This window comes from Labrus bergylta, chromosome 6 (assembly GCF_963930695.1).
Source record: "Labrus bergylta chromosome 6, fLabBer1.1, whole genome shotgun sequence".
Lineage (NCBI taxonomy): Eukaryota > Metazoa > Chordata > Actinopteri > Labriformes > Labridae > Labrus > Labrus bergylta.
In genome coordinates, this window is record NC_089200.1 from 29139922 (window position 1) to 29155922 (window position 16001).

Consider the following 16001-nt stretch of genomic DNA (forward strand, 5'->3'; position numbering starts at 1 on the left):
ACTTCTGCTGTAAAACTTCAACCTACTTCATCTGCATTTTTATTATTAGGGTCTATATCAATGGACTTTTTCACATCTGTGTTAGGGCTTTTTTTTTTTTTTTTTTTTAATCTGTAGAAGCCCTTAGAGGCAGAAAAGCAAAAACATTACGATCAAATATTCAAGCTCTAATCTATATTGTTTTCTTTTCTGTTCAGGGCAAAAGAACGTGGTGAGAAATAATTTTGCCTGATTTTTATACGTTTTTATATCGATCTCGGAAAAACTTGTTTTTCCAGGATTATTTCTCTCAATAACTTTTTTTTTTTTTTTTTTACATTTTTTAACAGCTTACAGGTTTTTATTTTAAAGCAATTAGTGGGTTTGAATCATAGACTGTGAATTATCTTATATACAGTCTATGGCTTTATTGCACATTTTATCTTTAATTTGAATATGTGACTGAGTATTTAAAATGTATATTTTATTGACTGTAAATCTGTTCAATTTAATTTTTGATCAGTCACTTCATGCGTGAGTCAATAAGTCAGATCGAAATGTTGATCAGTCTTCACTAAGACAAAGATAAAATCCATTTTTTATTTAGATTAACTTTATTGATACATTATTCTTTGTACAGTGGCAAAATGTTTAGTTTACAGCCAATGAAAACAAATATTTTTTCTTAAATTTATTTGTATTTGGGTTGAAGTATCTTGTGAAACCCAACTAAGGACAAAAGTTAAAGTAAGTAAAAGCTGAAAACAGTAGCCTACAGTAAATCAGATGTCTGCTGTACTAGAACAATGATAGATTGCATCATATAATAAAAGTTTCAATAAGTATTCATACTAAAGAAGCTGAAATCCCATAATCAAAAAACAAACAAACTGATTAATCAACCATCACCGGCAGATTTGTGTGGTTGAAAAACTAGTCTATTAATTGCTGTACCCTTGTATTTTGTGTTACGCCGGTGGATACACCGAGCGCACCCACCGAGCGCACCCGGGCAGGCTGGAGGGAACGCGGCGGGGTTTAGGACCCGGCGGAACGCGCGGTACAATAGAGCTGTTGTGCCGTGGTGGTGGACAGATTGCTGCCCTGGAGATTCCCACTGTGGTGGGATACAAAGCCCAACATTTTCCCTTTACATACCACCAAAGTCCCCGTTTTTAAAGGTGTGTACTGAAGGTGATTCCTGGACTGATTGGTGTCGGGAATAACGCGGACAGGAGGTAAGATGGGAGGAATGTGAACAATATGTTCAGTGTGCCAGGATTTACCCTGGATGGTTTATCCAGGCCACGGGGCCTGCTCCTGTCCTGCTTTCACACAAACTATTTTTGCTCATTAATGAAATGAAAGTTATCGACCGTGTGTTTGGTACTTCAAACTGAATAGTTTCCCCGCCTGAGCTGAATGAATATCGGTGTTAATGGCTGTAGGAAGTGACATCTTTGTATGGTGGTGGCGCCCATGTTTGATTTCTCCACAGTCTGCAGTGCAGCCTGCTACAGGCCTCGGTGTGTGTTGTGTGTGTGTGTGTTGTGTGTGTGTTGTGTGTGTGTGTGTGTGTGTCTGTGTGTCTGTGTGTGTTGTGTGTACGTGTGTTTGGCGCCAACCGGGCTCTTTGGGCAGGGCAGGCTCTCCAATGTTAAAGATTTTAATATTATAAAACCACCAAGTTCATTTATACTCCAGCCTGGTAACAGTTAACATATTTAGCATAACACAATAAATGAGTAAAAAAAAAAGTAAACAAAGACTACAACCACTATTAAGTCATTGTTTCCTGTTACAGGTCTGTTCTTATCACAGTGACGTCATTTCCGTACAGATTCACAACTTCTATATGCTGTACTGAATGTATGGAGACCATAGACTGTAAAGAGACATGGGGGGCTGACAGTGGGCTTTTACATGAACAAAATAATCATCTCTACCATTTAAATAGAATAATGTGCAACTTTTATTACTGACACTACTGGAGAGGAATTTATTAAACGCTACCTTTATCTGTAGAGGTTGTAGTTTGCTTTCTTGGCGCATAGAGTGTCACTGCCATTGCTGTCTCAATCTTTCAAAATGAATTGATAGTAATGATCCACAATTAAAAATCTTAGAGTAAATACTGATCCCCAAAGTCATCTTTAGACTGATGAATGTGTTTTTCCTTTTATATAATAATATATATCATTTTTGACTTAGATGTCCGAAACATGATCATATTTTTTTTTTATGTGTGCTAAACATGAATAACTAATTCAAATGTATTAAATGGATTTTTTATGTTGTCTCATTTCAATGGCAGACAGAACTTTAAACCCCAAAACGGCAGACTTTGTGATACCGGCAGCAAGTACTACATTGTTGTCCAAAAAGTCTATAAAGATCTGTATAGTGATGAACATAGTGATTTACAGTCCAGTTGTTGAACTACAACGCGTTTAAATAAGTTTTCCCAATATTTTGTTTACTGGTTCATAAAGGGGGCAATTATTTTTAAACACCCCTTAATTAAAAAAATCACATGGTTATAAAATCATAAACCACTGCATCCTTAATTCTAAATATAAAGTATTAATAGTAGTAGCAGCATATGCATTCATGGCAGAGTTGTTACATTACATCACATAAGATTACCTCTTAAAGCTGCTGTGAATGTATTTTCTGTCTGTGCTGATTTCTCTTTTCCTTCAGTGGATAGCGGCTGTAGATACCAAATAAAGCTAGCGTGGGCTGTAATTGAATGGCCCTGGTGTACAGAATAAAACAAATCATGTGATGGTTTGTACGGCCTGTTTTTCTGTATTCAGCAACACTGAACCCAAAGAACTTATCTGGAATAGGAAAACGTATCAGAGACTCTGAAGTCAATGATATTTAAATGTGGCGGAACAAATAAGCATACAAGAGTTGTATTAGTGTAAAACCGTAGTGTGCTCTACATGTCTGAAATGTAGCTAAACAAGTAGTACTTTTTAAACACTGAAGCACAGAAAGATGTTCCAGTGAATAAAGAGTCCACACGCAGATGATTTTCTAAAAATAACTTTAAAGATTTGATGTCAATAAGGCTAAACTAAGTTTTATTTTACTAAATGTTAAACATCACTAAAGTTTTTAACAGACTCTCTGCGTCTTTTTCAGGATTGCAGCTTCAGATTCAAGCAGGCCAAACTTTTTGCATCACCTACTCGTTGTTTATTTAGGGGTCCCCAGTAACTGATTGCACAGACTGTGCTGCGTTCAGAGATGGAAACACTCGTGTCATTAACAGATGTCGGACAGTTTGAGTGCAGCTGCAGCGACTCTACTGTCTCAGTGGACACACGCTCTACTGTGTTTGTGAGAGTTTATTTCAAATGAAGCAGACAGTTTAGATTAAGTAAACTGGGAAAAGAGTTAAAGACACACTACTTTTCATTTCAATGTGTCTGTGTGTGTGTGCGGAGGGTTTTCATCCCATCTGTGCATTTTATATGTAAAAGTGTAATTCAGGTTTATTTAGATTTTATTTTACACACATGGAGAACTAAAGAAACATCCTGGAGTTATTGATAATGACAGAGTTACAGCATTACAATTCAGTGTTTGTCAGACGTGATTCTCTGAACACTCTCTGTGAGGTTGATTTCTATCTGATTATGGTATTTGTAGTTTTTCTCAGCAGTTAGCATCTATGTGTTTCACTCATCTGATGGCTCTGAGTTGAATCGGCCTCGTGCTTATACCTTCCTGCCTCTCCTGTCCTCATGGGGAATGTGAGGCATGTCCTGTTGGCTGAAGCAGCTTACTGTATGTGGAGCACGTTTGGGGTTTTGAGTCCCTCATCAGAAACCTTTAATAAGTCGTCCCAGTGGATCAGTGGGCTGAAAAGCAAACACAGTGAACCTGTGCAGTGTGTCCGCTCTGTTTTACTTCACATGAAACTGTCATAAAATAAACAAGTATTTTAGAAACATATGCAGCTATGATGAACTAAAGCTGAACACTCTCTGATAATGAATGTGTCGTTGAGAGAGAGAGAGAGAGAGAGAGAGAGAGAGAGAGAGAGATCTTGCTTTGAGAGGTCAGCTGAAGACAGACAGGACATGTTGGGAGGAGATAGTGGGGGATGACATGCAGCAAAGGTCCGACGATGCCTCACTTCATTGGACACGGGTCATAACCACTTTGCTATCCGGCGCCCTGCGTAATATTCTTATTTAGGGTTTAGGATAAACCGGGCTGTGCATCTTCACTGGTCTAACAAGTCGACCCCATTACGATTATCCTGTCAACATGTCGATTGGATTCGATGTCACCATGCATCCTGAATATTCAACATTACTGCACATGCCTACTTTTTCATCAATGAAGACATGAGTTCAATAAATATGAACTCCTTTTTTATTAATTAGCAAATCAACGTCAACATGTATATGTCTTAACATTGTAAACCAGAATAAATAAATTATAGACGTCCAACCACGGCCAGAAAATCTACATGAAACTTCAGATCGCACCGATCGATTATGTTGGGTCGATGCTGAATTGTCCACATCAAGATATGTCATAGATATGATTTCTACCAACACCTCTGATGTCAATCTACTCTCAAGTTGTAGCGTACCCCTGCTTCTCAGATTCTTCTTTTACTTTCTCAGATTTTCTTGTCGTTTGACCTTAATTCTTTTTTTTTTTTTGCAGGCAGAAAATTAAGCTGTGCAGAGTTTTTCAGAGGAATCCTTTAGCATGCTCTTCAGCTTGAAATTTATGGTAAGAACTTTCTTCTCTGTGTGCACGCAGTGTCAGGTGGTCCAGTGTAAAAAAAAATCTTTTCCTCTTTTCCACACAGAACAACAATATTGTTTGCAGTTTTTAATGTCCACTTTCTTGTCTTCCTCAGGATGTTACAGGATGAAACGTCTCAGGTCCTCGAGCAGCAGCGACAGTTCAGACAATGAGAGTGAGTCATCTGTCTAAAGGATTGGATAATCTTAACATGACTTTATTACTTTTTTCTGGGCTACTCTTTTACTCAAACCCTCTTTTCTTTGTTTTCTTAGGTCCCTCAACCTCCTTCTGCTCCTCCAACAAATATGGCGGCAAACCTGAAACCCCCGCCTCCAACCAGAAGAAACCGGCTGAAGTAAGTTCACATCCTTACTAGGACTTCAAAAAAGATTATTTGGGATTGAAACTTTAATAAATGACAGTTTTTTCATTTGATAGTTGATCATAGAAACTCTGATCCTTGTTGACCCAGTGCAGTTAAACTTGATGTTTACTTCCATCTCTCCCACAGGTGTTCAGAAAAGACCTGATCAGTGCCATGAAGCTGCCTGACTCCCATCATGTGTCTCCTGAGGACTACTACCTGCTGGCTGACACCTGGAAGATGGAGTGGGAAAAGGGGGTCCAGGTGCTGGCTAGTCCCGACACGATCCCTAAGCCGTCACTCAGGTAAGTCTGTTGTTTACACACAACACTTAGTTTGTACTTTGTTTGCAATCTTACTGCACTATTGAGTCACCTCGTTTTAAAAACACTTCTATTTTCTTTCAGTGACTCATTTGTTTTTGTGTCTCTGTGTTCAGGGTTGTTGTAGAGAAATCCAAGGAGGTGCTCTACAGTCATCAGAGAAAATACATCCAGTGCTCGAGCCAGGAGACGACAGATCCAGGATACGTCAACATCAAGGAGCTGGCCGAGGCCATGTGTCGCTACGATCTGGACGACATGGACCTCTACTGGCTGCATGCGCTCAACAGAGAGCGACTGTGCATGGGTGAGGAGGGGAATCAAACTATAATTGTGCTTCTTATTAACTGAAAACGTTTGATTTTTAAAGACTCGTGTCTTGAGCTAGAAATCTAAATGTTTAGACTGCAGACGCCCCGACAGTCTGCTGGGGTTTCTCTGACCTTTAAGGGTATTGTTTTTGTGTCTCTCCAGGGGAGGAGCCCATAGACGAGCTGACGATGGAGCGCACCATGGAGGCTCTGGAGAGTCAGTGCCATGACAACATGAATCATGCCATTGAGACGGTGGAGGGCCTAGGGATCGAGTACGACGAGGATGTCATCTGCGACGTGTGCCGCTCCCCCGACAGTGAAGAGGGGAACGACATGGTGTTCTGTGACAAGTGTAACATCTGTGTGCACCAGGTAGAAATGATCACAACTCTCATTAAATTATCTGATTTGTGTAAGCCTGAGAAGCATCCTGGAATGAAAGAGAGACAGAAAAACTGACTTGACAAATCAAAGGTTAAATCTTTATGTTCTTCATTGTCTATAGAGGTTTGGACGATTTTACTAGAAAGAGAATAGAAGAGCTGAGTTTAAAGAATTGTCTCTTCTTCTCTAACAGGCCTGTTACGGGATTGTCAAAGTGCCTGTTGGAAACTGGCTGTGCAGGACGTGTGTCCTCGGCATCGACCCGCAGTGCCTCCTGTGTCCTCAGAAAGGGGGTGCCATGAAGGCAACACGAGCAGGCACGAAGTGGGCACATGTGAGCTGTGCACTGTGGATACCAGAGGTAAACAAACAAACTTCTTTTCTGCTCTTTAACTTTTCTTAGTGTTACACAACGAGCATTACAAAACCTTTCATCACACTGTACGTTTTCCCTTCCTTAAGGTGAGCATCGCCTGTCCAGAGAGGATGGAGCCCATCACCAAAGTGTCCCACATCCCGCCCAGCCGCTGGTCTCTTATCTGCAGTCTGTGTAAGCTGAAGACAGGAGCATGCATCCAGGTAAGAGTGGATCAATCAATCATTATTTGTATAGCGCCAATTCATAACAAGTGTTATCTCGAGACAAAAAAGCATATGGGCTAATATTCAGGCAGGATTTCTCCTTTGTATTCCTCGTGTTCCTGTTGTCCACACTTCCTTGCCGCTGAGGTGGAGGTCGGAGCAGGCCGTGCATGGATGAGGACGGTGGTGGTTGTGGGGACAACACAGTCTGATGGTGGTGGCTGGGTGTCAGGTGGTGTTTGGGACCACACAGAATCTGGATCTGTACCCTCACTGAATTAATCTATTTTATGATAATCAAGCATTGATCAGGTTTTATTTGTAATAATGGGATGATCCAACAAAAATGTTTCTCTTGTTTATTTAACATGCAGATATATAACAGTTGTTTTTATACATTTTGTATCTTTAACCATAGACTGTCTTATACATGGACGTAGTCTCAGTGACCCTCTTCAGAGTGTGATTCTGCAACAACTCGGTACACAGTAGAAGCACCGCCATAATTATGTCTTTGTAAATTAATAATGTACAAAGACAGTCTGTGGATTCACATTGCCTTACATCATTGGGGAAGTGAGAGATCACTCCGTCCCCCCCACTCCTCATTTGAAGGCGAAACATCACAGGGTATAAATATCCTGCCTTGAACGTGCTGCCTGAGTAAAACTAGTGACCTTACCCATTGGTTTCTGAAGACACATAAAGCAGAAAGATGGCAGTCGCCATGTTGGAATTGGAAATGCTGACCCAACTAACTTTCAGCTAATCAGGAAACAGGAAAAGACGTGGAGCTGAGGCAAGCCTTAAATTCTTTCTAGCAAACGACTACAACCCGTTGACCTCGACCTGTCAGTCACATCAACCACGCTCCTGATTATGCATAACACTTATCACTTTGAATATATTAATGCTAAGTAAAAAAATCTTCCATACAGTTCATATTAAATAAAGAATTTAGTTATTGAAACCAAAACAGGTTGTTTTTTTACCCAGAGTGTAAAGCCAACATAAGCAATGAGTAGTTCAACATGGACTCTACTGGGGATCCCTGTTTTTTTGGAGCTAGCCTCAAGTGGACTTCATTCTTCTTTACCTGAGAGGTCACTGCTGGGTTTTAAAGTAGATTTTAGAATTATAAGCTTTACAAATCTGTGAAAGTGATGAAGGACTGTGCAGAAGCAGGTCGTAAATAAAACACAGCAGGAGGGTTTGTTTAGTGTGCACAGAAACTTCAGAACATGTTTCGGGAAGATTAAGATAATCCTGTATGAATAAGTGAAACCATAAAAGGAACAGAGCCTGAAACAGAGAGTATTGTTCAGACCATGTGGTATCAAAAAGTATTGAAAATGTTGGTTTCCTGATGCAGCTCCATATTTTAGTGTACAGAGGTGAAATTGTTGTTGTTTCATCACACTGAAAGGAAATTAAATGAAACACTAACTCACTGAAAAAATGATGTGAAACTCCACGACTCTTCTTCTACTTTTGTAATAAAGCCGCTAATCCACCATCACGACAGTAATCTAATTATTTCACCAATCCTGTTAACTGAAGCTGTGGAAAGTTCCGTCCTGCATCATTCTTAAATGCTGCTTTTATCTTCATTTTTTTATTGTCGCAGTAACTGGCTGATATTTCATTTAAATAACCTTCCCCATCTCTGTCACAGTGTTCGGTGAAGAATTGCACCACACCTTTCCATGTGACCTGCGCCTTCGAGCACAGCCTGGAGATGAAGACCATCCTGGACGAGGGCGATGAAGTGAAGTTCAAGTCTTACTGCCTGAAGCACAGTAAATCTAAGACTGGGGAGCCTGGCCTGAGTCCAGCTCGCTCTAAACCCCCCGCCGAGTCTGAGAAGGTGGGCCAGCGGGCTCAGAGGCTGCAGGAGCTGGAGGAGGAGTTTCACACTTTGATCCAGCCGGAGGACCTGGCCCCGGTCCTGGGACTCTCTGAGCGCCTGCTGGACTTCATCTATCAGTACTGGAAGCTGAAGAGGAAAGCCAACTTCAACAGAGCTCTGCTGCCCCCTAAAGCCGACGAGGAGAACATGATGCTGCAGCCACAGGAGGCCAGCATCCACACGCGCATGAGGATGTTCATGCACCTGAGGCAGGACCTGGAGAGGGTGAGTGCTTTTTTTCCCCACAGCCCTTTAATAAACCGGATTAATAAATCTTGGTATTGCTGGTGTTACCATCTTGCTCAGGGCTGGTAACAGAAGAGAGAGGCCACACAAAGAGATTCAGTCAAAATGATCTTCATTTTCAATATATGAACGAACTAATGTGAAACGTGAGTATGAAGAATCAGGCGTGTTTGAAATGTCTGTGTGAGTGAAAATGTGTGATGTTAGTGATGAGTGCAGCAAACCAAAAAAAGAAAAAGGCTCAGGTTGTTGTAGAAGGTCCAGCTGAGAGAGAATGAGGGTCTCTCTCAGACAGGCCCTTCTGAAGGCCCCACTCAGCTGAGCAGGTATCAGGACCCTCCCAGCTCCACCCACATGCCAACTCCAAGCAATACAAAGAGGGAGGGGATTTAACACTGGTTTCAGTATAAATCAATAACATCTTAATTGTTTTATTAATCTCATTTAATATTGCTTTCTGTCATTGTCTGATTTAGTCATAATTTAAACCCATGTCCTTGAAAACTCCCGCTGAGTAAATTAGTTTTTTAAAACAACACTACATGGACACATTTACTGAAAACCCCTCCATTGACTAAGATTTAGAAACAATCTATTTATTTGTGCAAGGAAGTTACTGAATATTCTGAGCGAAGCAAAAAAAATACAACATTATTTTCTTTTCTCTTTTTTTTTTTTTACTTTCCCCCCTTTTTTTTTTTTACATGGCGTCAGTGAATAAATCCGATCTCTACTCATCGATTTTTGTACTTCAGACTTACAGAAGTAGCAGAAGATGGGTTTAAAACAGAGAACTTTATTGAAGCCTATGAAATCCTGGAAGAGAACTTGCAACAGTCATTATTTTCCAGCAAGCAAGTTAAACATAAATGACTTCAGAACAACTGGTTTGGTGTCCTGGTTCAAACAAAGCCTGGGGAAAATCTGTGCCAAATCAATAAGTTGGAGGTTAAAGCTGCAGCACTCAAACCAAGCTGATGCTCTCTACACACACTGTTTTCTAATTAATGCCTCTAATGTTGACCACAAAGGACGAATGGAGTTGTTCTTAATTAAGAACATTTCAGTTCTAATTCTCTTTTTAGCTGTGTTTTAATTTGGATCAGTAAAAAAATAGATTACTTTTAGTTTGAATTTAAATAAATAAATGTCCTTTTTTTTATATACTTCTTTTGGTTATTATTGTAAAAAGTAACTGACCCTGTGTTATTCAGAGTTTAAAAACACATCTTAAAATGACGAGAATGTATCCATTTAGAGGCTAAATATATATATATAAATATATATATGTATGTATGTATAAATATGTAATGTTTTTATAACATTCAGGAGCATCAAACCAGAGAGTCTCAGGCAGGAGTTGTGGAATTGGTTCAGTAAAAGAGAGCTTGACAGACACTGAACAATGAGTACTTGTTGTTTTTCATGGATTATGTTTTGATATTTGCAGGTGAGGAACTTGTGTTACATGGTGAGTCGGCGTGAGAAGCTGAAGGTGCTGCAGAGTAAAGCTCAGGAGCAGATGTTCAACCTGCACATGAAGCTCGTGAACCAGGAGATCGCTGCAGGTGAGACTTCTGACCTGCATCATTTTTTACCTGCAAGAGACAAAAAAAATGTCATTCCATTCTTATTTGTTGTGGTATTTATATGGCTGCCCTCTTAGCGTCAATGAGGATTTATCATAAAAGAAATCATCCTGTCTTCTTGCATTATGTCGATGAAATATCAAGTTAGCACAGCAGGGTAACCTGACAGTAACGTTGTAGAAAGGAATTTTTTGTTTTTTGTGCTTTTTGGGTCGACACATGACATCAGGAGGGGCTATGAGCTGTGAAGCATTTAGCTAACTTGTAGGTGCTCAGCTTGTTTTGGTTCAAACTTCCATCAGTGTTGATTCTTGATTTTTTTGTTACTGGAAGCAAAATCATCCCAAGAGGTCTGAAACAAAAAAAGGCCCAGTGATTAAAACTTGTAAAATACAAAAAACAAAAAACAATGTCAGGTTAAAGTCTCCAAAATGCTCCTTGGCGGGGCCTGCGAGTCGTGCTGACGAAAATCCTCTCTCATATTAAAAGATACAGACTAAACCCAAGAGCAGCAAAGTAGTTTGCTGGTAATCTTAAGATGAACATTTGTCTAACAGGTAATGCTGATATAATGAAAAAGGAGGCAATGGTCTGGCAATGGCAAGTGAGTGTCCCGGGTTTTAGTCCGACCTGGGGCTCCTTGCTGCATGTCATTCCACACTCCCTCCTGATTTCCTACTTTATCTATTGTCCTGTCAAAATAAAAAGGCAAAAGCCCAAAAAATGTAAAAAGAAGCTGGAGTTGAATTTAATGTCTTATTAACAAAAAGGGAACCTGTAATTGAATCTCTGAACTGAACAATCACCTTCGATTCAACTGGTAAATATTCAAAGTTGGTTTTTTTTAATCTGACGGAGTCTGTCTGTCTGTGTTTGTCATTAGGCCTTCAGTCGTCTTTCCCAGTGGAGAGTATGCTGTTTCGTCCTCCTCCCAGGATCACTCTGAAGCTGAAAATGCCCAAATCCTCGGCTCTTGGAAATGGAAGCTCTAAGTCTGGAAACGGACCTCTCTGCCTGGACAATAGTTTGAATGTTACTGAGCACACAGGTGAGGGGCTCGGTCAGGGGAAGCCTCAGCTGCACGGCGGAGGGCGAAGAGATGACCGTTCAAACGGACGCCTGTCATCCTCAAGCGGCATGGCGGCACCTCTTAAACTCTCCGGTAAACCTTTATCCTTGCATGCAGCGCTGCACGGCCACTCGTCCAACAGCAACGGCAAACTGGAGCAGGATCGAGCGTGTGCAGTAAAAGCCAACGGCCTCTTGGAGAAGTTAGTGGCTCAGAAGGACAGCTCCTGCCAGACACCCAGTGACCAGGACGCTTCAAATCAGGCTTTGGACAAGAGCAGCTTCAGGAAATCTGCCATGGAGCACTTCGGCAGATCCTTCAAAGAGGCGACCATTAACCTGGTACGGACCACAGAGGACCTGCGGGCCTCTGACAAACTGTCCCGAAAGAGCTCAGCCAAGGAGAGAATATGGGCCAAACCTGTTTCTGAACAAAAAGTCAAAGGTAGTAGATCGTACCAGGACAGTGACGGGTACTGCCCCGACCTGGAGCTCAGCGACTCGGAGCCGGAGAGACACAGAGCTAAAGGGAGACACAGGCGACCGGTCGGGACGCCTCAGCAGGACGCTCCGAGGAAAGGAGTCAGCCGTGGGAAACAGTCGCTGGGATCCAGACACTCCGTGCAGAGGTGACAGCCTCCGCTCACTGCCGCCGTTTACTCCAAAGTGCCGGGCAGTGTCTCTCCATCAGGGACCAGACCAAGACGCAGAGCTGAAAAAGAAAGCGTAACTCTGCTTTAAGAGGAAGAGATATGTCTGTTTGTCTGTCTGACTGACTTCTGAGATTATCATTCTTGCCTTTCATCACAGCCAGCATCACATTTTGTACACTACTTTTCTGAAACACTCCTCTCCCCCCTGCACACTGATTCAATCTGCCTTTTGACTAAACCTGCTGTACATACGATGTGGGATGTAAATAATGTGTACCCAAGTCACAAATGTTCCACATTATCAACAAAAAGAAAAATTAAACGAAACCGACAGATGTGGTGATTTGTAGCCTCTGCTGCACCCGTTTCCTTCACATTCTCTGTTGCAGTTAAAACACCTGATGAACTGAATTTATGACAAGTCATGGAGCTATTGTTATGAACGCTAACCACCTTCTGTGTGTATCAATCATAGACTTTATATAAGAAGTGGATGTAGCCAACTATGTGTAACCAATTGGTTTGTGTTCTGCTGTATTTAAGCCTGACGTTGGATATAAAGTGAGGAGCAAAGTTAAAAAAAAACAACAAAGGCTTGGCTTTTCAGAAAATGTGATTTAGTGAAACTAATTTTGGCTCCATCCATAAAATCCAAATCCATAAACCTGCCCTGCAGCTTACCCTGCTTGATGGTCTATTGAACTCCAAACCGGATCAGAAGTGAACAAAAATGAACATCATGCTGTGTTAATGATTTGAATCACGATTAAGACCTTCCATGTATATGGAGTAAAAAAAAAAAATGGGGCACTTTCTGAAGAATTACATATAATAATTTCTTTGCTTAAGTGACGTTGCCCCCTGCTGGCCATCAGAAAGAATGCAGGATTGAGGCACTTCCCTTTTTAAACCAAGATGATATGTCCACTTCTTGTATACAGTCTATGGTAGGAGAGCTGTTAGAAACTATTAGAGCTGAGGTTCAGCAGGTTACAGTTTAATCATAATGCTCCGAAGACAAAATAAATGTGAGAAGTGTTTCATTTTCACGTCTTAAAATGGGAAGCAGTGTGGTTATAAAAGTCTAATTACATTCACCAAGGTGATCTTTTAGGGTTGAACTCAATCTTCAGTGCATAAAAGCACGAGAACAGACTTGTCATTGGTTGCCTTCAACGGCCTCAGATCATCACATGATCAGCTTTCATTTTCACAAACTGAAAACTGACTAGACTTTGTTTTGATGATAAATGTCCTGCAGGCACAACTCAAACACCAGGTCTGGAGACTCTTTTTGATAAAGAGACCATTTCAGTTCTTTTACGGATATCTTACTTTGCAAAGTCAGGACTAATCTTAACCTCAAAAAGTTGAATTGTTTTTGTTTTATTGTTTACTTATCTAAAAACTTATCTAAAAAATTGTGTTAAATATCTAAAACAAAATAAAAGGAACAAAATCAGTATTTAAATAAAGGTGTTTGATCTAACACCGACTAAACTGACCGATCGTTTAAGGACAAGAAGTCTAAAAGTTCTGCCTTAGATCAATCGTAGTTTTTCTAGTGTCAGGGGTCTTCCTCTGTGAAAGGGTCCAAAAGAAAGTATGTCTCTGCACACCACATCCCCACTGTGCAGCAGTCATGAAAAACTTTATAAACTCATTTTTCTGCCTTTTTTAATTTCTCTCTCTTGCGGTCTGAAAGTATCCAACAACCCACCCTGCTGTGACTGAAGTGGATTGTACACTTCAAGAACAAACTTAAACACTACCACGTTCATTCACTTCTCTTTGTTTTCAATCAGACATTTCATTGCAGAAGCATTCTCATGTTTTTTTTTTATGTTTCTACTGTGGAAAATGTTTAAATAAAGTTTTTAAATTAAAAACTGCCGTCTGTGTGAAGATTATGTTACACCTCGTACTATAACAAGTATTTTTCTGCTCAGAAGTTTTTCAAAGTGGTTAATAAAAAAGGTTTATGTTCATAAAAAAGTTTACAGTCAGAAGGTGAGATAATAAATGTCTGATGATACTGAAGTGTGATTTGTGTTTTTAAGCCTTTCTTGTTTTTATTTGTAATGAGCTCGATGGCAGCAGTGTGTGCCTCACCTAAAGAAGTTTATAACATATCTGTAAAGTGTTGCAGACCGCCTGTATGTACGTGCATAATGCTCTTTATATAGCAGGGAAAGCAGCAGAAGTTTTATTTGTAACAACAATGAATGATGTTTGTTTTCAGACAAATCCAGTCAGTGAGCCACAGCAGCATGCACAACATGAAGACCATTTAGTGAACACTACTAAATTATATATTTTACATTTATTTGTAAAGGTTTGTTTAAGCTCTTCTGAGATGTTTTAATATATGAGCTACACAAATAAAATAAAAGTTTGCATTTTAAAACAGATTAAAAGAAGATTAGAAAAAATCAACAGTGTATACACGGTCACTTGTACTGCAAGTAAACCGCTTCATTCATTTATTTATCAATCTTATTTTTAACATAATATCCATTTATATACTTTAATATATTCAGCTGGTTATACTTAATGAAAGGAAAATAAAATATTTAGGAATTAAATGAATAAACTTAGCATATTGTGTGTAACGTATGAAAACAGTCAATATAATGTTTTCATAAAACTTTGACCACTTCTACTTCTACTTCTCATATTAGTAATAATGATAATGTTAGAATAAAATACCATAAATTCATTTTTAAAAGTTCATAAAATGATTATTTGAAAAGATGAAAAGGAAAATGGCACTGATAAGAATGTTTTTTTACAGAACAAATTAAAATCAATACAAATTATTTAATCAATGACCAGGCTGATGATAATAATGAGAGAAATAAATACTTATAAACTCTTTACGTGTAATCTATTCAGAGAACGTAATCAAGTACAAAGACAATAATTTACAAAATTGATTAACATGAATAAATTAACCCATAACATTTAACCTAACCTAAATATAACAGAAATATTTTAACTTCCGAAATAAATGCATAATTAAATACTAATAGAAAACACACTTAGTGCACATATGTGGTTAATCCTGTAGGTTTAACATGGAAGAAAGGGAAATGTAGCCCTGACTGATGTGATTAATTGAAGTCGATATAACTTCATTTAATTGTGTGTAATCTCATTAGAAGAGAGAGGCTGAGAGGTTAAAACTCTGCTCTCACTTTGATCCTCATCAGCAGTCAGTCTGTTATCGGCCCTCGTGCTCCTGAAGCAGATTGTGTCTGTGCTTAGTGCTGTTTCAGAGTTTATTGACCTGCTGAAGATGCTGAAAAAAAAGACAAACACACAACTCACCATGTTCTCTCCTGCAGAGTCCAAGTCAGTACAAAGGTCAGAGTTCAAACTATCTTTACCTGAGTGCAGCTTTGAGCTGAAGGTTCAGATATTCATGTGGAAGATTACCTGTCCGTCAAACTGGGACATGTTTTTATTATCATTATTATTTATTTACTTGCACAGTAAAAAAATACATTCACGCAAATAACAGAACAGACGATAATATACACAAGTGCAGGAAGAGCTAAGATGAGTCCTCCACCTTAATAATGTTCATTTAAAATAACACAAAAAGGATTGCTTCACTTCTGCATTGACATCATTCATCAGTTGAAGGCGGCTCTATGTTTTTAAAGTAGTCTATAATGTCATGATAAAAGAAATGACTACGAACAGCTCTGCAGCAGGTTGAACAGCGTCAGGTAAGCTAATGGGAAACACCGGCTGTGACGTCACAGTGTCAGGGCTTTTGGCAGGGCTGCGGTATGTTTTGGAG

The 16001-nt window shown here is 39.7% G+C and overlaps 1 protein-coding gene across 2 annotated transcripts; it reads left to right on the forward strand.

Annotated features, from left to right (window-relative positions):
* The first annotated feature begins 1043 nt into the window (after positions 1 to 1043).
* Positions 1044 to 14228, forward strand: jade3 (jade family PHD finger 3). Of its 2 annotated transcripts, XM_020632343.3 has the most exons (12): positions 1044 to 1217; positions 4675 to 4743; positions 4874 to 4933; positions 5034 to 5116; positions 5273 to 5430; positions 5565 to 5755; positions 5923 to 6134; positions 6340 to 6507; positions 6609 to 6725; positions 8404 to 8862; positions 10334 to 10451; positions 11356 to 14228. In XM_020632343.3, exons 3-12 carry the CDS (start codon positions 4885 to 4887, stop codon positions 12171 to 12173), a joined length of 2373 nt encoding a protein of 790 aa, XP_020487999.1. In that variant the 5' UTR covers positions 1044 to 1217; positions 4675 to 4743; positions 4874 to 4884; the 3' UTR covers positions 12174 to 14228. The 2 variants fall into 2 exon arrangements, with proteins under 2 accessions (XP_020487999.1, XP_065812200.1); XM_065956128.1 differs by lacking the exon at positions 4675 to 4743.
* Positions 14229 to 16001: the final 1773 nt, after the last annotated feature.

Excerpts from the sequence above, each read along its gene's own strand:
- jade3 (XM_020632343.3), top strand. The coding sequence starts at position 4,885 with ATGAAACGTCTCAGGTCCTCGAGCAGCAGCGACAGTTCAGACAATGAG. Across the intron at positions 5,117-5,272 it reads ACCAGAAGAAACCGGCTGAA|GTGTTCAGAAAAGACCTGAT; the intron begins GTAAGTTCACAT and ends TCTCTCCCACAG. Across the intron at positions 6,508-6,608 it reads GTGCACTGTGGATACCAGAG|GTGAGCATCGCCTGTCCAGA; the intron begins GTAAACAAACAA and ends CCCTTCCTTAAG.